This window comes from Xiphias gladius, chromosome 20 (assembly GCF_016859285.1).
Source record: "Xiphias gladius isolate SHS-SW01 ecotype Sanya breed wild chromosome 20, ASM1685928v1, whole genome shotgun sequence".
NCBI lineage: Eukaryota > Metazoa > Chordata > Actinopteri > Istiophoriformes > Xiphiidae > Xiphias > Xiphias gladius.
The window spans coordinates 17,212,682-17,235,799 of record NC_053419.1 but is presented as its reverse complement, the minus strand read 5'-3'; the positions used below and the strand labels follow the sequence as shown (position 1 = coordinate 17,235,799).

The 23,118-nt window shown below is 40.4% G+C and overlaps 1 protein-coding gene across 8 annotated transcripts in view; it reads right to left on the bottom strand.

Moving 5' to 3' along the window:
* Positions 1-23,118, bottom strand: part of ptpn13 (protein tyrosine phosphatase non-receptor type 13) — a 47,190-nt gene that overhangs the window by 15,790 nt on the left and 8,282 nt on the right. For all 8 annotated transcript variants that reach the window (XM_040158148.1, XM_040158156.1, XM_040158147.1 and 5 more), the window contains exons 3-17: positions 21,010-21,176; positions 19,460-19,525; positions 17,500-17,685; positions 17,087-17,174; positions 13,950-14,582; positions 7,710-7,802; positions 5,036-5,135; positions 3,847-4,060; positions 2,694-2,768; positions 2,403-2,574; positions 1,785-1,935; positions 1,524-1,662; positions 1,145-1,297; positions 759-941; positions 504-666 (exon numbers count right to left, since the gene is read on the bottom strand). In XM_040158148.1, the coding sequence (XP_040014082.1) occupies positions 504-666; positions 759-941; positions 1,145-1,297; positions 1,524-1,662; positions 1,785-1,935; positions 2,403-2,574; positions 2,694-2,768; positions 3,847-4,060; positions 5,036-5,135; positions 7,710-7,802; positions 13,950-14,582; positions 17,087-17,174; positions 17,500-17,685; positions 19,460-19,525; positions 21,010-21,176 (2,583 nt within the window). The remainder of the gene's footprint in view (positions 1-503; positions 667-758; positions 942-1,144; positions 1,298-1,523; positions 1,663-1,784; positions 1,936-2,402; positions 2,575-2,693; positions 2,769-3,846; positions 4,061-5,035; positions 5,136-7,709; positions 7,803-13,949; positions 14,583-17,086; positions 17,175-17,499; positions 17,686-19,459; positions 19,526-21,009; positions 21,177-23,118) is intronic.

Sequence of the window (23,118 nt, the reverse complement as noted above, 5' to 3'; positions counted from 1 at the left end):
TAATATCACCCAAAAATTTTCGATTGACAGTGTACATTATAACACACAGGTCAGAAAGGTCCCATGAGGTTTGACATAGAATGGCAAAGATTATATGCCTCTTTGTTTAAAGCAATATTATTAATTTACTCATTTATAAACACTGGTATGTAGATTCAGAAATTATTACAAAGGGGTTTGTTAGAGAATTTTATTTTTGGCAAATGAGAAATAGACTTAAATTTTAAGAAAAGTAAATAATTGGGCATTAGCTTTTATCTGGAGACAATGTGCAGGATTGCTGAAATATGCCGCTAACATCATCAGGAGGTTTGCCTTTTTTCTGGACAAGTCACTTTCGAGTCTACAATGTGAAACGTTTTTGTGACACCTCAACATTTCCCTCTGTGATTACAACTGTAACTTCTTGTGGCCAAATATTCAAATATTCATGTCTGTGTGGGTCGAGTTCAGATAATGCGACCTCAGGCTCACACAAGTGTGGCTGCTCACTTCTCTCCTACCTAGGTCCTGCAGCTCCTGGTTGTTTTGGCGGGCCTTCATCTGCAGGTGGAACTTGTGCTGATCAGAGCAGAGCTGTGGCAGATACTGGCACGTCTTGTTGCTCTCTGTCTGAAACAGGTGTTTGATCCCATCTGATGTGTTCTGAAGGCAAATCTTCTTTTTCTTCAGGATAACAAGTAAAATAAATTGAACAACTTGTATTTACAGTAGAGTGGCATAGTTTTATCTCTGATAATAAAGAGACAGGAACATACTGTAAAGGAAATCTTCTTTGTCTCCCTCCAGGGGAACCTTAGCACCGGGGTACGATTTCCGTTAAGGACCTCAAAGATGAGCACCCCCTTGGAGTAGACACCCAGCATGATGCCTGTCTGGGACCTCTTCTCAGGAAGCACACGGTGGAAATGGACTCCGTACTCCGTTAGCCTCTGGCTCACCTTTAGGACAACCAAAACGGGGGAGTCTTACATTCTCAGAAACCCACAGTACTGAGACAGAGGGCAGGGATTTGAATATGTATTGAGACAGATCAAAATAGAATACTAAAACTTTTCATGCAGAAAAGAGGTCTTTCATTGAGTCAGTGATCCGATGAGAGCACTGATTTTTATCTGATTACAGATAAAAAAAGATTGCTGACCTTGAGGAATTCAAACTCTGCCTCCGACTCAGACGCTCCATAGTAGTTGCTGTGAAGTTTCGGCAGCTCCTCCTTGATGGTCGTCTGGTCCACCTTATCCAGGACAGACACTGGCAGGTAGTGCTCCAGTCTGAAATAAGTCTTCCCATGGAGCTAAGGCACAGAAATTAACAGCATGATTTCTAGGATTAATTTATTATTTCATGAGGTTAAATTTAATGAGAGCAATGCCTAACTTAATTAAATTTTGTTTCTATAAAGTTTTACAAGAGAAGCCTGTAACTCAAATTTACCTCAAATGTATATGTATATATTTTCATCAATACATTCTGATATATATAATGATAAATACGACAGATGTATTAAAGACACTCGGCACCTCAGGTTGGTAGTCACTGAATTCAGCCTGCAGTGCCAGTGAAGCAAGTAGCATGGCATTTTCTGTGTCACAGCGCATCCTCTCCTCCAAGATATCCTTCCTCAGCTGCAGGTAGTACTGATGTTTGGTCATAGCATGCCTGTTATCCACAGGAAAAAAAGTAGGTTATTTTACAATTAACATGCCAACACCTTTGTATACTGTTCTATAACAATGAAACTGATTACAAACTAATTACTAATTACCAACACAGATACTTACTGTATGAGGTTCACATCATCAAGGAAGAATTTGATGCGTAAGAACAGGTTAAAGGGTATGTCAGATTTCTTCTTCTTAGGATCCTCCTTCCATCCTTCTGGGGCCACTTTGGAAAGTTTGGCATCAGGATCAACGAAGAAAAACTCATTTTCTGTGTGTGGGGTAGGTGTGAGGTGTCAGAGTGAACAGGAATCGATCAGTGAAGTCAGGCTGGCATAGGTTTTGCATTTTTTAATGAGACATCAGGATGAAAAAATTCAAATACCATGAACCTCTGCGCTAAAAACGAATCAAACCAGATCTTGTATACTTTGTATTAAAGAAGGGAACATTTTCCCCTAGAACATTTTCTCTAGTATACATTTTGTGCTATTTTAAAAATCTTTCATGAGCAACAGTGGCTTCTTGGACTGTTTTCTTATGTGAGAAAGTATCTGAGACTGAACTAACAAGGGATAACTAATAACTAATAACAACTATGGTGAGGTAACTACATAACACAGGTAAATGCATACTCACATCTGCCAACATACAACACTGGACTTCAAAGCGCGCCTGACACACATGCACACACAAGCACCTCAAACCACAGACCTACACAGGTACAACATACTCTACCTCTGAGGTATGCAAGGCCGAAGAGGTGGTGCTCCACAAGCCCAATGTGGGCAACCACCATATCAAGAACATCTTTACACACTGCCTTGATGTCACAGCTAAGCTCCAGCTTTTGGCCATTCAGCAGAACCACACCCACCTTCCTCTGCACTTCCTCTGCCTTTCCGCGTTTCTTGTGGGCAGAAAGGAAAAAGGAGGGGGGTGATTAATTATAAATGGGAAATTAAGCAGATTCTGCGACAACACCTATGGATACATTTGATCAAAATCTGCATTAATTTACATCCTCACCATTATTGAAGAGGGAACCAATAAGGCAATACAGGGCTCGCTGGCCATCTTCACAAACTCAGGCCCGTGGAAGTTCTGTCATTGGTGTAAAGATATAAAGTAAATGTCAAACAGAGACCTTTATTTTACCGAAGTGTTAAGGGGTCATTTTCAACCCGGGCAACTGCTTGTGTTTTATCACTTGTTTTGAGTGCTGATCTACAATACAAAAAATATGTATAACAAATATATGACCAACTCTGAAAAACATTTGTGACACTTCCTCTCTTAACAGAAACACTCACACTGCAGGTTCACACCTGTTTTAATAGGTGCTCTCGTCACACAATTTCAATCACAGCTCATGTGATGCCTTTTCAGTGTTGCACACGCACTTCCTTGTTGGGTTTCTGCTGTAATGTCTCACCAGAAGCAGTAGAGCAAGATTCCTTTGCTTCAGCTCGAGGAATTTTGTTTTACTAACTGGAAACCCCCACATCCAAAATTACATCAACATAAATTCTACCATAAATACAACTGCAACAAATATGTCTTGCCTTTGCAAGTATAATTAACCTAACCGGAATATTACTGTTATACAGTATTTGAAGTTCACTGCTAACATCGGCAGATTTTTTGCTATTTTTACCCCTTGAGTTAACACTTTTTCACATTTTGTGATAGTAGGTGGGATAATCAGACTGTATCCAAAAAAATCCCACATATCCCACAACCCCACTTATTTGTAATTACTGTAGGGAGGCTGACATGAATTATGTTTTCCAGTCAGCAGTTTGTATTTACAGAACATCCAGTGAGCACAGCATCAACAACCTAGTTGCCAATGAGCTCATGTGAGTTAAAATTGTACAACCATCATCAAATATTGCAATATAAACAAGCTTCAAGCTATGAATAGTCAGGCCCTGGATGCAAGGAGTTTCCACTGCTGTGTGTGTCGAAATGATGTCTTTTAACCACTTTCTGGAGTTGGCTGTATCGTGTCTGTTTGTTTAGGTGTGGTCTGGATCTCTATAGTGACCGAGGAAGTTTTGTATGGAAATAAAATTAACGCCGATAAAGGAAAATAAGGCCCAAGTAACTGAAATGATCCTCAAAGCTGAAAACTTCATAAAGATATCCTTGAGTCTGTTAAGTCATGAACTGTGCAGACCTTGGGTTTGCGGAGTGGTACAGAAGAGGTATAGAGGGGGTCTCGAAGGTCGAGCATGGAAGTGCGAGATGGGGCCAGGGGGTCATCTGTGGGGTGGAGGTTGGCCCTGGACAGCCTGCTGGCCAGGTGTGCCTGGAGCCGCTGTACCTCCTCCTCCTGCTTCTGAAGGAGCAGCTCAGCTCCAACCAGACCTTCATCAGTCCCCTCATACTGCCTACAGGCACAAAAGAAGCACAAGAAAAAGAACAGTCTAACACTGTCAAAAACGCTGAAAGCAAACAACTGATATCTCCCGGAGTCTGTTGTTTGATGTGTGATGCCTTGTGGGAATCTTTTACTTACTTACTTTTTTTTCCTTGTGCTTTTGCCATAGCAGAAAGACTTAAAAGTAGCAATGAGAGGAGGATATGTCAAACCAAATGTGTTTGCACACAAAAAGACATCAAATACTAGATGATTGTTTTCCTCCAGCATTAGGGGAAAACAAATGCTCTGTGGTGTGAGACGCATTGATAACATGGTTTTTCTGTGAGCAGGCATAGCAACAGCAGGCAGTTCAGGTCTGTAATGCCAGAGATTAGAGAGACAGAGATTGCTGAATGTGGATGTCACATTAGATGACCTAACTAGCGAAGCATGGGGCTGACCCTGCTGTGCCACACAAGCTGCGTGGCACAGAGGAGCAAACAGGTCAGCTTCATCGTTGGCTTGCCTGCTCTGTGGAGGGGGGTTTGTAGTGGAGGGGAACAAAAGAGCAATCACATACCAGCATGCCGATTGACGACATACACACTTCCCATGCAGTGGGGAAGGTGGTGAAATTTCATGCAACAACATTTCCCGCCCAAACTCAATCGTCAAACCAATTATTAAAGCACCCTTACAAATGCCACATCAGTGCAGCCAGAAGCAAACACCTGGTGCAGCCACCACAGATGCTTAATAATCTGTTGGGGGTTGGGGATGGCTTAGAAATAATTCAACCTGAGCTACTGAGGTGGCTGGTGGGTGCCTTGTATGAATATTGCTCTGGGATGAGAGTCAGTGTCTGCTGGGGTCTGTAACATCCATTAAGGGACAGATTTTTATATGTATTATCTCACTAGCAGCTGTAGGTTGGCTGTTTTGGGAAAAAACATTATACTGGTTATTTGTTTGTCGAGTAGTCATCTGTACAAATGCGTGTTACCTGTGCCTGTGTGTGTTGTGACTTGTCAGTGACAGGGCATCGTGCTCAGAGGAAAGTGCCAGCTGGGAGCTGTACCGTCTCGCCTCGCCTGGTTTCTTAGCTGGAACAGACGGGAGAGTATGAGCTGTACACAAAAGAGTACATTTTGTTTTCACATCTACACAATCAGACACACCCCTCCAGATGTAGACACCCACACTGTGCTGCAAATGTACGTGCATGAACATGTGTTGAAGGAGGTGGAGTCGTTACCGAAAACTGAAATCAGGTAAAATCAGCGCCACAAATGGGATCTCCGTTGCCCTGTACTGAAATTGTGTGTAGACGACCAACACCGAATTACAGCAACACTGCGTGTCAGATGGTGTTAAAATACACTGGGTCAGGTACTGCCCCATCTAGTACATTAAAAACCTTTTAAAAACCTCCGTCTTAGAAGTTATGACTCACTGTATGTTTCAGATGAAAGAAATTCAAATAGCCTGTCTTTTTGGAACATGTTCGATATAATGTATTTCAGCCATTTCCAAATAAAACTGGCACTTTTTCCATACGAATGTTTAAACTCTCCACAGCCGACTGAGCTCAGTGTCAAACCTTTGTGCAACAGCGCAAAACATGAGGACAGTGTTAAATGGAGTATGGCTGTGAGGTAAGCTTGAATAAATTTGCTTTTGACCATTGTTAGCTCTGTCTTCAGCTGCACTGACAATTTTAAGTATATTAATCTTCCAGTCGAGGGTCTGAAATCATTATAAAAACAACAGCACATCTTAAACCACATAAAACTGCCTACATGAACAAACATGTGTATAGTTATATGGTGGAAGTCTACTGTATCCCCTGGCTTACATGGTCCAGTTTACACTGTGTGTGAGGTGCTGCTATGTCTTTATTTTCTGTAACTACGCAATGTAAATTGGAAACATCTCTACACAGTGACACGTTGTAGTTGTAGTAGACTGTTATGTGACCACAAGGATAAGATCCCACTGGCTGAATTTAGTTTATTTCTCTGGTTGTCTGAGCTCACTCAAAAGGACATGGTGATGATGTCAGGTATCCAGAAGGGAGAATTGCTGTGTTGAAAGAGCCCTATTAAGTTGGTTTGTGTATCTGATCAGGATGCCAAAGGGCTCCCTGGGAGGAACTGGAGGATGTCGCTGAGGAAGGCATCGGCCTAATTTGTTTAGTTTATAAATGTCTTGATGAGTGGTGGCAACGTGGCAACAGAGGGATGAATGGATGATGAAGTATTGCTGCTGAAGTCCAGGTAAAACAATGTCAAATGGAGCTCTGCCTTGACACACACACAATCACCAAACTTCCACTTACAACTTGCGCAAAGCTCATAAACAGCCTGGAAGCCTAGACATTTCAATACTGGCAGTCTATGAACAGGAACCTGCTATGATAATATGTAGGGCTCACAGTTGAGCCTACTCTAGTTACTGTGAGATTCAAGACTAATATAAGCATCAGGTCTCATGTTTGCTGGGCTTACAGCCACTGGAGTGCCGTGGAAATGTAATAAAATGTCTAATAGTGACAAAATAGTTAAAGAGTAATATAATATCTCCTATTCACATGGCCATCCACAGTGACTCAGACATCCTTCCAGACCCTGATAACTTACCACACAATGTAGAATAACCATAGGTCTTTGTACTCTCTGCCTTTGCTTTGTTCATTTTAGCAGGACATTAGAAGATGCTGTATCCATTGTCACAGTGAACTGAGGTATTACACCTCACACAATAGAGGATATTTATGAATACCCCATTTGTTCATTTCGGAACTATTAAATCTCAGATGCTGTTTTGCCCAATACTGCAGCCATAGTTTTCTTTGCCACTTGAAACTGTAAACCAACCAAATGTTTCACATAATATTCTGCTCCTGAAGTCTTGTCTATGTTTATTGCACTATTTCATTTTGCGTTGACAATGAAGGTTTGTTATCTTGCGCAATCCTACATCACTAAGGACATGATCTAATTCCACTAGCAGCAACAGGTGAGTGACTGACAGCAGCTTTCTTTCCAGTTCTTCTTGAAATCAAGGCAGAGCATTGCACCTTACAATTTCAAGCACACTGAGCGTGTCCCTTTAAAGTTTGGCCCGCAAGACAGCGGGAAATCTGGCTTTGAGCAGGACAGACCACAGGAAGTGCTCAATGGAGACAAAGAATAATTGATATCCTTTGCCAATGGTTTCCCAGCCCAGGCTTTGCAGCCCAGAGTGCTGCTGGTTTTCTAGTTAAATTCACTCACGATTCCAGGTCTAAATCAGTACTTGATTAGATGGCTAAAGAGAAAATCAGCAGGGCTCCAGATCCACAGAAACAGGAATGAGAACCATGTAGTCCTAGTGTGGCTGCTTCGTTCTTCCTCTCAACTAATTACTTTACTCTGTTGTGATAGGAATGTTACAACTGGACTGGAAAATTTTAACTATTTTGAAAATGCAGCCTACTTTGTTTTTCATCTTTACTTCTGCTTCATGCACATAACCATAATGAGTTATGTCTGTGTAGCACTTGCCACCTGTTGCTAAACGTTTGTGCACACACACAAACCACATGGCGTAACATACTATATATATGTCTCCATGAAAAAAGGAAAAAAAAAAAAAAAAAAAATGATGCTGATAAAGGATTCAGAGGCATCCATTACCTTGTCTGTAGTCAGGATCCGAGGAGGTCACTGAGGGGCTTTCACTGGATGAACTGTAATCACTGTGGTACCTCTGGTGGGTGTGCACTGGGTCTGAGGGAAGAGAAAGACCATCAGCCCATCTTTAAAAATCATGAAATACAAACCGTGCAGTAGTATAAGAAAATGTCTGTGAAATGGGGAAATGTATCAATCATAACCTTCATGCACATTAGACAACTTAAAAAGGTTATATAGCTTTGTTTGCTGTTTGTTGTTTGTTTGTGAGGGATGCTAAAGTGAAACCGTTTATTCTTTAACATCACGTGACACAGAACTTGACAAAATGTTGTATCTGTTTTCATAAGACTTGGACAACGTGAACTGACAAGCTACTGTTTTCTGTAACAGGACTCTCTCCAAATCATACTCTGACTGATCGCAAACCCCAAACCAGCAGACTGAGACACACAAAGCAGGTATTAGTCATGCTGTTGGTAAACACTCCTACTGAAAGACATATGTAACTACACTGAAAAGCAGCTTTAGCACAAGTGTATACAGGCACGCCTCCTGTCAGAGAGCTTTTTGTTGCGGGCATAATCTGTTGTCTTGCTTGACTGGGTGAACCAAAGCAAGTACAGACCAGCTCACCACAATTATTTACTTTTCACAAAGTAGTGCTTCAAAACTCCATAATGAACTAATATTCTGGTACAACACAGGAAAATAAAATAAGCAATACCCAAAAAAATTCTCAACCGTAACCTAATGTGTCATGTGTTCCTCTGCCTAGTACACAGTACTTGAAAGTCCTGCTCTTCAGTATCAGCTGCATAGCTTAAATGGATGGCATTCCCCAGTCATTGTGCAGGCATTTTAGGTCAGCAAAGTTTCACAGTGCAACAGACTTCTCTTTGTAATGATGTCTGTTTTAGGTAAACATCATTACTAAATAGCATTGCGGCCCAGCAGCAACTATAATGTTACTAAGAAGGAGGACAACCAAACTGTCATCCAAAATAGTTTTCCATCTTCTGCTGGCCAGTGACTCATGGGTTCCTTTGACACAGTTTCATCTGCGTTAAAAGGTACACAGAGAAGCAGTCTCTTCTGTTCTGTGTTTTACAGTGATTTACAATCTTAGCTTTACCCATGCCAGTACAAAGACTAACACATTTGCTAAAACATCCACATTGACACATACATGCACAGATGCCCACACACGTGCACAGTCATCTGTCCTACACTGTCCACTATGCTTCTATATGTGCAGTAATGATGAATTTAGAGACCTAAAAGGTCGAAGTGAAGAAGATAATGGTAGGAAAAACAAAAAACAAAAAACAAATAACAAACAAAAAAAAAAACCACCATGAAGTATATTTCTGTCAGACTCACCATTATCAACATTAGGGGGCTAATAAGAACTGTTTATGATCTAATTAAAACTTGTCTGGCAAGGGAAAAAGAAACAAGAAACTTTTGTGAATGTTGGGGTGAGCGTTTTTATGTGCTTCATATTTTTGTAAAAGTATATAAAAGACAAGAAAATACCAGGAAAATACAGGAACGGGGGAAATACATTTACATCTACTAATCAGTCTCCATTACATTAACTCCACATGACTTGCCATAAGCCAAGTAGAAACTGTGGGTGATTTTTTTTAAGATAATCCTAATAAAGCTTACATTAAAAGAACATTAACCCTCATCATGTACAAAAAAAAAAAAAGAAAAAAGATGAAAAAAAAAAAAACATCCACAGTTAAAGCCAAGTGAATGTCTTGGATGTGGCAAAATTAACAGAAAAGACCACAATGCAAACAATGCAAATTTTATTGTAGGTCAAAGGTAATTTTTGATGCTGTCGTTTGTACCTGTAACTAAATATTCTGTTACAAACTGTTAAAACACCAGTACAAAATAATTCTGGTCAAGCCAGGAGGCTCTAATGTGGGTGGTGGTTGGTCACAATTAACCTGAGAGTGAATCAGCATATTTCGAGAAATCTTAAATATACCCGTGCTCAGCGGGGGTCACATAGGAAAAAAACAGATAGAGAAACAGAGAGGGTCACAGCTAATTAGAGAGATTAACAACGAGATCTTGCTGATAGTGTGAATTTTTAAGTAAGTGAGCAAGGGAGCAGAAGGGTTGGACAGAGGTTGACTCAGATAAACATGCTCCTTCTCACTGATTGTTCTTATTTATTTCCCAGGAAATATAAAATATTGTAAAACTGATGAAGACAAAGGATTAGTAGAATAACTCAGAGGATTTTCTGAGTACCTTCCTCTTCCTTAAAAAGGAGTACAATCGGTAAGCAACAAGTATGTGGACACATACATGTACACATACTAGACATTCCCAAAAGGCAATAAAAGGAGGGTTTCAGTCAGCACATTTTTGTTGTAATTATGAACATCATGTGAAGTTTAAAGAACAAAGACCAGCAGTTCATTCATAGTTTAATGCCTCAACTTACTTCCTACTAAGCCTTTTTTTGTCCTTTTCTCACATTTTCAGTGGAAAAGCATCATTTCCAGGGAACAATTGATTCAACCCGCATTCATCTCTTTCCCTCCTTTAACCTTATAATCTAATTTCTTCTCCCATGATGCTGTTTCTGATTCCCCCCTCCCTGACTGATACTTCTGCACCTGCTTTCTGTGAGTACACAAACAGCTTCTCTGGGCTATGGCCTTTTGGAATGCTCAAGCTGAGAAGAGACACAAACGCAGCCTATGAGGTTATTTAAAGTCTGGTGGTCCCAGGGGGAAAGGAGGAACTCCCTTTAAAGCGTGGGCTAAAATGGATAACAGTTTACAGAACGCCTCAGCATGACTCAGAAGAAAAGAAGAACATACAGTGTAGAGATTGTAAAATTGCAATTTTAAGTGCGCATAATGTAGAACAAAAATGTAGTAATGCTCACTGCTTGTGAACCTTTACATTGCTTGTGTTAGACATTATTTATAATGTGAAGAGGAAATGAGTCAGGCATTTGATTAAAATGGATCATAACTAAACGCTCAAAAGCTTTTTATAAAAACCCTAGAAACACTCTATAATCTTTCCTGATGCAGCCTTTCGAGTCAACGACCCAAACTGTAATATAATTATGAAAATGTGGGGGTTGTACTTTTGTGTGAACACCTCCCCTTCCCCTGGGGCAGCAGTGTTCTGTATTGTTGTCCAAGCTGGACCCGCCCCAGCCCAGAGCCACATGACCTGCTGCCAAGTGCCGGAAAAGTCCAATAACGTTAGGAATTCCCTCATCCGCTACGCATGACTCCAATTACACTCTCTAGGTCTGCAAGGAAAGTTTCTACTGATTGCAGCACCTTGGTACCAAAAAAGGGGAAGGGGGGGGGGGGGTTGCGGAGGCACTGGGTGAGACATAGGGGACAAGGTAAAAACATGCCCATGCACACACATGCATGCACACACACAACATTTAGTTATATTCATATACTTCATATTCATTCAGTTGAACATATTTTGCAAACACGCACACACACAATAGACAGAGAAGCAGTTTAGAACTAGGTGAAACCTGAGAGCACTGACCACTGCTGCGCCATCACTTTCCTGTAGAAAAGAACAGAAAAAAGTAAGCGAAAAAGAAAGAAAATGAGGTCTCTGCCAAGTAACACATCCACAAGGCCCTGCAAATAATCTGTGCTCAATTAGGCCCCATTCATACTATAGCAAAATAGCGCTGGGATGGAATACAAAAATATTTTGGCTCAGCCTTGGTAGTCACTCTCAGTCAGTTGTGATGGGCGTGAACATTCCTTTGCGTCAGCTTGGTGTCCACAATCAATCATAATTTGAAATGAATTAAAAAGGTACTGACACAAAAAACAAACATATATAACCCTCTCAATACTCTCTGCACATTCACAGGAACACACGCACGCATGCACGCACACACACAGAAAACACAAACACAAACACAAATACAGACACAGTCTGATAGGTGGGAAAATAAACAGGGGCTACCCACCATTCTAATTTTCTTGCTCTGACACTCTGCAAGTAGAAAAGCTCAGCTCCTTTCTTCACAACATCGTTTGAAATAAAAAAAAAAAAAAAAAAAAGCCAAGTGCCCCTGATTACAATCAGCAAAAGGCAAAGGGGAGGGAAGGAAAGGAAGGCAGGAGTTGCTGGGGATAAAAAGCCACAGTCGAGGAAAAGAATGCTTGGTTGGTGGCTCGGTCAGCATTAAAAATAGCTGCCAGAAAAGCAGTGAGGCTGGAGGTTGGTGGGAGCTAGAGAGTGAGGAGTATGGAAGAAAGGAGGAGGAGGAACAGGAAGAAGAAGTAGAAGACAGTGGTTTATTATATGAAACCATTCATCCCTCATGCTCCTCCACTGTCCCCAGATGGCCAGCAGACCCATGTAACAACATGTGACTCACTGCATTAAACAAGCCTGCCCATGGACTCTTTACCAAGAATTCAATAAGCTCCCGAGGGAATCTTAAAGCTCTTGGGGCTGATTGCTGAGGTGTTAAACAACTGTGTTGTGTGTGCTCGGTCTAAGGCATGTGATATTTTGTGTGTTTTTTTTTTTTTTTCAGTCTGTAAATACTTTGTGTGTGTCTATCGTAATTAACTTTATTTGCATGTATCTGTGTGTTTACAGCCAGATGTCAGAAAAAAAAAAAAAGTGAGTGTGAGGGACTTTGCTTTATAGCATGTGTGACAGTTAGCAACAGGCTAGAATTAAGCTGGCCTGTAATTAGAATCAGCCATTTGAAAACCTCTGTACCAGTGACTCATACATTCTGTCTAAACTTTGCTGCCCAACCACCACCAATGATACTTCATTCAAGCCAGCACCCAGCTCCCATCCCACATGGTAGTTACAGATGGACACACAACCTGCAACTGGTACGGGTGTCCGCCTGCTCACGTCATCCCTTCAACATTACATTTTCTCCTCTCAGATAAACCCAGCTGATGGCTCCCAGCAGTCTCTTCGCCTAAGTTGCTGTACCCATTTTTATTGCATGATAAAGTCGCTTCACCACCCGGTTTGACATTTCCTATATATCCTAATGACACAGCCTCAAAAATGGGACCTCAAAAGGTTTTACTGAATAATTCACTCATTGTCTCAGTCACTGACTATGGCCGGGAACTTTTTCCAGTTTGGAATTGTGGCTGACCCGACAGATAACAAGCGTATTCACCAATGTAGTAGACCAAGCACTACATGTTGGGTCAAAGCACTGGCACCACACATTACACAATAATGACAGGTGTGTCACAAAAATCCCATTATTCTGCAATACTAATGACTATGTTATAATTGTGTGTAATATGTTGCAATGATGAAAACACAAAAGGTGGAGATAATTAATCCGAATGAAGCTGTAACTGCCAAAACAGGCTGAGTGTGGTTTGTACATTTTGCAGAATGAGTTGGAGGTGAGCATCATTTCAGCTTTGCTTGGCTCATATGGGACACTGGGACTTGTTTGTGTGTGATGAGCTTAGTTAATGAAAAAAATTGAGAAGTGAATCTGGTAAGTGAAGTGGTATTCATTAATGAGAATCACTTTTCGAAATTGTAACTTATTTTCTTTCAAATGTTTGTCTGAGATTCAATCAATGAATCCCACTCACTTAAAAAAAAATATCATATTAGAAGTGTCACACCTCACACTTAAAGACAATGAGTGAAGATAATTCTTTGTTAATGGTGAATTCCTCTCCAAAGAACAGGAAAAGCCAACGAAATAGCTGAACAACCACAGAAACAACAGAAATAGTTGTGTAAAGAATGAAAAAAAAAAAAAAAAAAAAAAAAAAAAAGAGACCTTCAGAGAGAAATTCAAACCCTGACTACGTTTTCACCTCCGCACACTGGCCAATCACAGCGTGAAGTGGGTGTGAATGTCAGATTCTTGGTTTTGGAAAAAAGTTACAGAAACTGCTGCACACAGCCCCACAAATTCAGATGTTGTAAAGGTGTGGGGCGAGGGGGTTTCTGAAGCTTTATCATCATCCGACAAGCACTTCTGATGAAGCTTACCGGCACCTTAAGTGCCAAGTTTTATGCAAGCAACATTTTACCAGTTCGGCTTACATACTGTACTGGTGGCAGGTGACATGCTTTGTAGAACACATGACAACAGTCAACCACGAGGATTAAAAACCATATCTTGGAGGCACATTTATGTGAGTGTTGAAAATGAAAACAACTTCTCCTTTATGCTGAACTTTTATGTTAAGAAAGTATACTCACCATCTACTGCTTGCCTTAGCACCTGAAGTTTCCTCTGTCTCTCCTTGATCCTGTCATAGGCACCAGGGAGGCCTGAGCCAACAGACAAGGCAGAGTGGTGATGAGGCTTCCTGCTCTTCAGCCCACCAAACTCAGGGTAGCAAGAATCCCTCTCCCTGGATGCCCGCAAGGGTGATTTGCGCCTGCCTATAGAGAGGGTACTTAAGGCGCTGCTGCCCCTCCGCGCATCTTCCAATGCCCCAAAACGAAGAGCCTCTGGATCAATACATGCCAAGTCCACAGAGGAAGCCCAGGTTTTCCTGGCTTGACTAGGGCCCAGGTCCCCACTGTGGAAAGGTAAAGACCTCCGGTCCAGTTCCACTGGCCGGCCTTTTTGCTGGGGGTGAAGAGGGTGCAGATAAGGATAGGAGTGCTGGTGCTGGAGTGAGGGGGGTTTGGGGTAAAGTTCTGTGGGGGATTCAGAATTGTGGTGATAGTCAGACAGGGAATACTGTAGGGCTGCCCCTTCATCCCCCTTCAACAGGCCCTGGATTGGCAGGGAGCCCATGGAACGACTGAGGCCCCGGTTAAGAGACGTCTGATCCTGACTCCTGGCTCGATAGCGCTCCAGAACCCTGGGGGCGGCACTCCTCCCTGAGAGCAGGAGAGAAAACCAGTTTTATTGGACCACAAGCTGAAGCTCACACTGTCAAAACTGAAAGTTTCAAAACACAGAATAACACAACAAATCTTTATCTTACTAGCAACGTAAAATCCTTCAGCAGGTACTACAAACAGATAGCCTTTCTTAGCATATCTGTTTTTTCTTATTCTAATGCCGGCAGTATAAGAGATCAGCTGAAATACAAATCATTCTCAGAGGATATATCATTATTAACACTACACTCAATACAGGAAGTTGTACGATGAGAGGAAGGATTAACAAGGATTTTGATTTGAATAAATTCCGAACGCTTCATTATGTCAAGTGACTATCCAACCTGGCACCCAGTTCTAATGGCATCAGCATGACACAGCAACTAAACATGGCACTGTCGACTGTAGAATTCCTCTCCTTTGCTCCAATACCCTGGCTTGGCCTCAAAAGACTGAGCACCTGCAGCAGGCCTCTCATGGCTCAGCTACTGAAAGGTTTAATGCTTCTACAGTAAATGGATAATTAGGTAGGCATTCAGTATGTCCTCTTGCCCAATCAGTAAGTATAAGAGATATAGTATACAATATAATATAAGTGACAAGCTGGACACTGTCCCCTGCAGCTTAAATAACATCTAATGGTCTTGTGCAGGACCAAAACTGCATGTTTTTCAATGCTTCCTTCCAGTGTCATGACCCGTTTAGAGAATGTGTTAAATCCCTTGTTACAGAAACTTACTTTCTTCTTAAGATCAACTTAAATTCTAATTTTCATTTTTTAAATTCACGCCCCGAATGAATATGGCATGGTTATTCAACAGATTATATGGCAACTGATTAGAATTAGAAGCAACAATAGGACGTTTCTGTTATACGGCCCCAGGGGTGGAAATGTAGCAGCAATTAATGGCAAATAAAAGTAATTAATTTGTAAAGTAAACCAACACAAGCTCAATGAGAAGCGAATGGCATCCAGCTTTTGACCTCAAGGGGTACCTACTATATCGCTACATCTGTTTTCCCCATTACTTTTAACAAACAATAGAACATGCTGTGACACAACAGCAAATCATTTTTGGCCCTGGCATCCAGCCCGTGTATCACTCTGTCTCCCTTAAAAATGAATAATGAATGTTGCTTTCTTTGACTAGCCATAAATTTCAAGTTTGCCTTTCCATACAAGCTATATACATTCTGCCAATGATCCCTCGTTTTAGAAAGAAAGAGATAAACAGAAGACAAATGTGCATGAACAAGAGCAAAAACAAGATGAAGAGATGCAGAAATGAGAGAGAAAAAGGAGACGTTACATTCTGAAAAAAAACGCTGCATGTGTTGGTTTAATCTACAAAGCATATGCTTGGTCTTAACACATCAAAGACTGACAGACAGACTGTCTTCCAGAAACTCAGGGAAGCACAGAAGGACTAGACTGAGTGAAAAAAAATTCTCAACAAGATGTCTTATTTTTCAAAAGGAAGTCAGTTGTTGCTACAAGTTTTTCAGCTAATACTAGTGTGATGCTGCTGTCATATGGATTACAGCAGGGAAGAACTGGGAGACATAAAATATCCGTCATAAAAAAAGAGGCAATGTCTGAGTTCCCTTAGCAGCAATTACAACTCGGAAGCACTGCAATACCAGAGGGAATGAGCTGCTCCTTAAGAAGAAAGACGCCTTGGAACTGAGTTATACTCTTTGCATGTACTTTCCCTAGAGCTGGCTGGTTCTCAACCATGGAAACAAAGCACTGATACAAACAGCAGACCAGCAGCTTTACTGGTGACTCCAAAATATGCATCTGTAATCAATGCCATGCCATGCTTACATAATCGGGACAATAGCCATGTTTGCACTCTGCTCTCCTTTCCATGGCCTGGAAAAATGCCGGAGTTCTCTTAGAAACCACTGGGAAGACTCTGTCATATTTTCCTGAATTAAATCTGATTCAAAGTTGCAGTGTGTTGTTCCTCCTCTACGTTTCATTCTTTCCCACATAGTCAGAAAGCCAGGATGTAAGTTATGAATAGCTTGACAACCAGGGAAAAACTAAATAAAAGTAACACACATGCAAACAACTTCTAATAGATAAATAGTAAATTAAACCACACGCTGTCAACTGCTCACAGCCCGAGGTTATTATTAGGAAGGTAGAACAGATAATATACATTATCTTAACAAAGCTTACTTATCTACGGTCATGTGATTATTTCTGGTTCGAGACTGTCACTTTATGTCACTCAAATGAAGATTACACAGAACATGGGTAAACAAAAGTTATCAGCGTGGCCTGTTTTTTTTTTTTTACACAAAGTTTAAGACTAATAGAAAGCAGACAGCTTTGTCATGAACTATTGGCAGGCAAAAAAATCTAAATCACTGCATAAATAATTGACTTTCTACACCCCTGAAAAGTTCTTTTGACAACACACTATGCAAATACGTGTTTAGTTGCTCTGTGTTCAGTGCTTGTCTGTGTGTGTCAGTGCAGCTCATCTTACCTGAGGGCAAGCCTTTGCCCCTCAGCCTCTCTCGAATCTCCTTACTCCGCTCCGGAAGAGACTCTCTATCAGTTAGGAGTCCGTCCAGCTGAGGAAAAGAAAACAAGAGTAGAAGTAAAACAGAAAGAAAAAGAAAGAGCGGGGGTGAAAAGAGCAGGAGGAAGCAAGGAAGTTAGAGAGTCTCTCTTATTTAGACTTATCCATCCTGAAATCATGGTTTATCAGCATGAGCCTCATTATCTGTTGTGTAATTCAACTAATCTACTGTGCTCTGACAGAGTGGATAACAGTCTTTTAGCGAACACGTAGCTAGGATAAAGCTTAAGGTGCAGCTTTTCTGGAAGATGCTAAAATAAAAATATGGAAAAATAGACAGAAATGTTGTATTTGACCACCATAAATAAATTGTGCACCTGGGAAAGGCTGCCCAGCACCAACCGGACCAGTTTTCTGATATAAGAGAAGGGAGGGTCACAGCTGGAGTTTCGGATGTGTTTGCTGCAGATGTCCAGCACCGTGCGCAACGACATTCGACTCAATGTAACATCATCACACATGTTGAGAAGTAGGCTGTTTAGGTGTTCCCCCAACTTCATAGGCTGCAGTGTAAACAAAATGACAGTTAACACACAGGGACAAGAGCAGTATGTACTGTGAAGTGACAAGCTCTATTGGTGTGTCTGAATCTGATATCTGCATTATCATGTTGGCTCTCTTCGTGTTCAGATAATGAGGCAGAGCTAAGCCTTGCCAACATGGCACAAACCCATCACCTACTTTAAATGTCCATCTACTACATGTTTAAGATGAAAAGGCCAAAGTGAAGCCTTTTTTTTTCACCCCATCTAAGTGATGTTAGATACTTTGCTTTGTGCCTCAAAAACAAAAATATGGTACAATGCAGATTTTTAGCATGCCTTTTGATGTCCCTTAGATATCCGAAACTGCGGGTATACTCTTTCTTCACAGTTGTCTCATTTCCAAAGAATCTGGATGAGATCTAATGCATTAATTTTTCCCCCATCCTCCGTAATCTTATCAAAACAACACAAGAGGGAGGTGTTGGTGGAGGCAACCTGTCCTCCTCTATCTCACTGCAGCTTAGTATCGCTCTGTATTATAAGCCCACTTTTCAGCTGTCCAATCAAATCTGAACAATTTGACTTAAATCTGTCTAGCAACTAGTATATCCTGCCCACATGTTCCATTTTACTTGGAATAGGTCACATTATGGAAGCTGAAAGTTGTCTAACTTCTATTTCACTATGAGTGTAAGTGTCAAAATAGCCTGGGTGTCCACTTCTTGTCTTTTATGAAACTTGTTTTCGTTGTTTGGATGTATCAGAAACAAAGAAATGTTGTTTTTCAACTAATGTTAGTTAAAAACTCTGCAGGTACCATGAGCACTACTACAGCAACTACTTCATGGATGAGGGAAAAGACATGATCAGAGTAGATGGATCCTGAGCCCTCTAGTGAAGCGAAGTGGATGGCAAACTTGAGTGCAAGTTATGTTGTGTCTAACATGTGGGCGGTACTTTCTCACTAAGACGAACACACTGTGCGGATTTTGTTTTACACCTGACTGACTCTTGAGATATGAATGCATTACGAATCAGACTGTCTCCAGGTCTTTGTAGATTCAGATATATTACAGTGGGCATTTAGAGCTTGCACTTTTTCTTACCCAGACAAGATAATCAGACACAGATCTCATTTCAAAAGGCAGATTCCACTGAAAAACATAGCCTCTGCTTTCAGAGTGGCTGTAAGGCATATGGGCTGCAAATTAGCATGACTGAAATATTGATTCTCAGTAAATTAACATTACAAAGAAGTATTATAAATTGTATTTTGCCAGACACTAATTCCTGCAAGGGCACTGTCCACCTTTTCATTGTGCTAGTGTGACTGGCAATGTTTGATTAACTGAGTTTTTTTGACGCCAAAATAACTAACGTGGGAGAACTATTAAACTTAGACAAAAATTTACTGTGGGTGTGGCTATTCCGGTGAACAGCACTGTTAACTATCTCAATGGTTAATATGCCTGCCAAGTTAAGCAACTGATGTTATACCTATCTTCAGTCAAGCATCAATCTGTAAGAAGACACCACTTTAATATTGTTAAATGCTGATATGCTAGCATTTTGTATCCTAGTGTCGGTCCAGGTGGTTTGGCACTGTTTGAGATACCCAGTGTATTGAAAAAGTTATTTTTTATAAACATAAAGACAAAAATGATTTGTCAAGTTTAATGAAAACAATAAACACATTTTAGTCATCAACATGAGGTTCATTACCAAATGTAAATATGTTTCCATATTATAACCCCTATCCATTTGGAAGAAAGTATCTGTGGTAGTGATTTACCTGACTTTGGGGGATCTCGTAGTCCGCTCCCCAGAACAGAGTCATCCCCAGGGAGTACATGTGCATCTGTCAAAAAAAAAAAAAAAAAAAAAAAACATCACTTAGGCTACATAAGCTTCATTCAGTCTTGGTCTCTTAAGAGAAAAGTACAACCATCAAGACAAGAGTAAAGCAATAGTGAAGAAAGATGAAGAATATAAAGGTTTTGATACATTCAGAAAATTAGGCACTAAACCTTATCAAAAAAAGTCAAACTTCCCTGTGTGAAAGAAAGAGAGACAGACTGAGGCTCAATAACTGCTGGAGTGTGATAAAAAGAATTAAATCTTTCTTGGAAAGGAAAAAAGCAGGGGCTTTCAGGCTAAATCCAAAAACATTTTTCCATTTTCCTCCCCTTATTACTCTGCATTCATTACTTGGGGGAGAAATCACTTCCCCTGAATGTTGGGCTTGGTAGAGGAAAGAATAATTCAGGGATTGCCAAAGAATGCAACATAGCCTTCAAGGTCTTTTAGGAACAGATCTCAGAGTACAAATTTAAAGACACACTCACACTTTCAGCAAATGTGGAAACTTAAAAGCTGCCCATTAAAAGCAACAATACCAACCCATATGTTGAAAAAGTGAAAGGAAAATCGTGGCATTCGCAGCTGACGTATATTTACCCACAGTCTCTGATAATGAGAGATACAGATTATACTTTCTACACTGAAATAACTCAGCTGGGGAGACGGGCCCAGGGCTGGAAAACTGACTCAGCACAAAACTGTGTTGAGGTCTGTGGGGCTTTGCCAGAAACAGGAATCCAGTCATGCAAGCTTTTAGCTCGTCTACCAGAGGGGCACAGATGAATAGAGGGGGTGTGGTTCTGAGTAAATGTAAAAGAAGTCATATATCGCATCGGATGAGATACTATGGTTGCTCTTGTTCTGAATGTTGCAACTACACAGCTACCTCAGATCTGCAAACAGTTAATATGTACCAACAGTGTTACGTGTTGTGTTACTCAAACAAAAATGTGCTCTTAACACCTGATTGCCCCCATCACAACAACAGAGCGTCTCTACATCCACAATTCCATACAGAATCATTCAAAACATATAATGACCAAATGTATTTGAAAAGAAATTTTAATTTGCCTTGCCCTTGAAAACGTTGAACACAAGGGGAGGCATTTATTGAGATAAAAATTAAATTAACAGGAATATGCAAAACACAAATCACTCGAATTGTGTTTAGCCAATCACGGATACCTGTGTGTTAGTCCTATGGCCTGACTGCAGCATGCAGCAATTCTTACAACAGTGCTAAACCTTTCTATAACCCGACAAAACAAACAGTAAAAGACATAAATGATAACATAAACATTCTTAGTCATGAAGTTTATGTGTTCATAATAGAAAATATCACCAAGATTTTACTGAAATGGTATGAGCATTAACAAAAGATGTGGGAAAGGGCGATAAAACGCACACTAATGAAGCATTAGGAAATATAGACTAGACAGTTTGTAAGGTTCTGTCACCACGTGGGTTATGTAAAGGTTATACCTTCTCTATGCCAGAGACTGAAGTCAAGGAAACCCCCTCCAGGACCTCTGGAGCTGTGAAGGCTCTTAAGTCCTGCTGGGTGACATACTCGTCTGTGAATGAGATGTTGCCAGAGGGCATGAGCAGGAGGGACCAGGGAGAGATGATGAAACCCATGGCTGAAGGGTCTGGAGGGGGAAACAGACAATCAGTCATTGGAGATATGATCAGGAACAAAAACAAGGAAAACATATTGGACTTCCATTATTTAAATTCTTATCTATTATGACACATGCATGCACACGGTGTTTAAGTATTGTGCTTTAAAGCTTAACACTAGCATCAAATTTTACCTAAGCATTTACAGCCTGAAAGCAGCAACTGTACACACAGTGAATGTTTCTTGCTTTTGGCATATATGGAAATTCAAGATGATTGAAGTAAACAAAAACACATGTTGCTTTCTTAGCCTGCAAGAAAATAACTGTTGAGGCATGGAAGCTGAAAGGAATGGCTACACAGCGTAATTCTCTTTTCCTACAAAGCCACAGCCAGCACTATGGTTAGAGAACGTTTTAAAAATATACAAAGGAATGTTTGAGCTGCGCTGCAAAATTCTTTTCTTTGACTGATACTTAACTCTGAGAGGAGCACAGAGACGAACAGGGGAACTGGATTTGAGGCACCAAATATCTGCTTTCAAAAGCTGGAATTTATAAAGTAAATATAAGTTTCCTGTTTAAAAGTCATGTGAGCATTTGGAGATCTTACTCAAAAGTAGACTGGGTTATTAGGTGTATCCCACTCAAAAATTTCTCTCTGGATAAGCAATAATAGAACTGAGCAGAAGTGCATGACTCAGCCTGAGCAAATTAGCTTCTTGGTGGATGATAAATTAATCAACAATTTCAATAAACTGCAGATATAAACTGACTGTACAATCTAATAGAAACCAACAGTTTCAAAACATGACTTTGGTTTTACCATTTGATTTTTCAACTATAAGTTCTTTATCCTAAAACAATGTAGTCTGTCAGTCTGATAAGCTGTTATCTGTGCTTATTGGGGGCAGGGAATAATTCTGAACTACCATAGTAAGAGGATGTCCTCTAAAAGTAGATGCTAACAAACTGTACTGTGTACCATACATTCAATTCCCCAGCAAACATGCCATTAAAGTGACAGATGTAGAGCAGCAGATGGCCTCGGCAGAGTCTCGAACACAGGAGCAGACACAGGGATAAATAGAGAAACACACAAATGTACAAGACAGTGGTTTTTATATGATGTTAAATTCTGTGTAGATGGAATCATGAGGAGGAATTCCTCTACCAAATCAGAAATATTCACACATCTCTTATTCAAACAAATCATTCTTACACAAACATACATGGTAATTAACCACTACTGTTTACCCACAGGGGAAACAAATGTGCTACTGATTAAGTGTTTGACAATATGACTCCATTAATAATGCCTGAAAAGTCACGTTAAGTCAATTGCACATTGCCCCCCATATATTAGGACAACATTCACTGTCACTTCACTTCACTTCACTTCACTATTAATGCTTTTTAAGTATAAACCAGAAAAAAACTCAAACTTCTCCATTACTGTTAATGGCTGACTAGGAAATCAAAAAAATTGTCTAACAAATAAAAAAAATGTTTAAATAGTTCCTGTTATTAATATGCTCTTGTGGTAAATATGCTTCTTTACATAGCTCAGTGACTATATAATAGCTGGTTCCATCTGCTCTTCAAATTTTAGCTTCAATCAGCAGTCTAAAACTGTACGTGTGTATGAGTATGCAATCTACTCAGTATAGCTACACAACTACACACTTAAGGAAAAAGAGGGACGTGCTTAGAGATCACAATCACTGCAGCACAATGCCATATGAAGATTAAATAATCTAAAATACTCAAAGCATCCAACCTTGCATCTTGTCCTTCACCGTTTAGAAATTTATCTCAGAAGCCATAATGACTGAAATACATGAACATTTGCGCACAATCTTTTTGTCATGAATGTGACCTCAGCATAAAAGGCATATTTACACACCACACTGATAAGAGGGAATTCCTACAGCATGCCAGGATCATCTGCAATGGAATCAGTCAGCAAAAC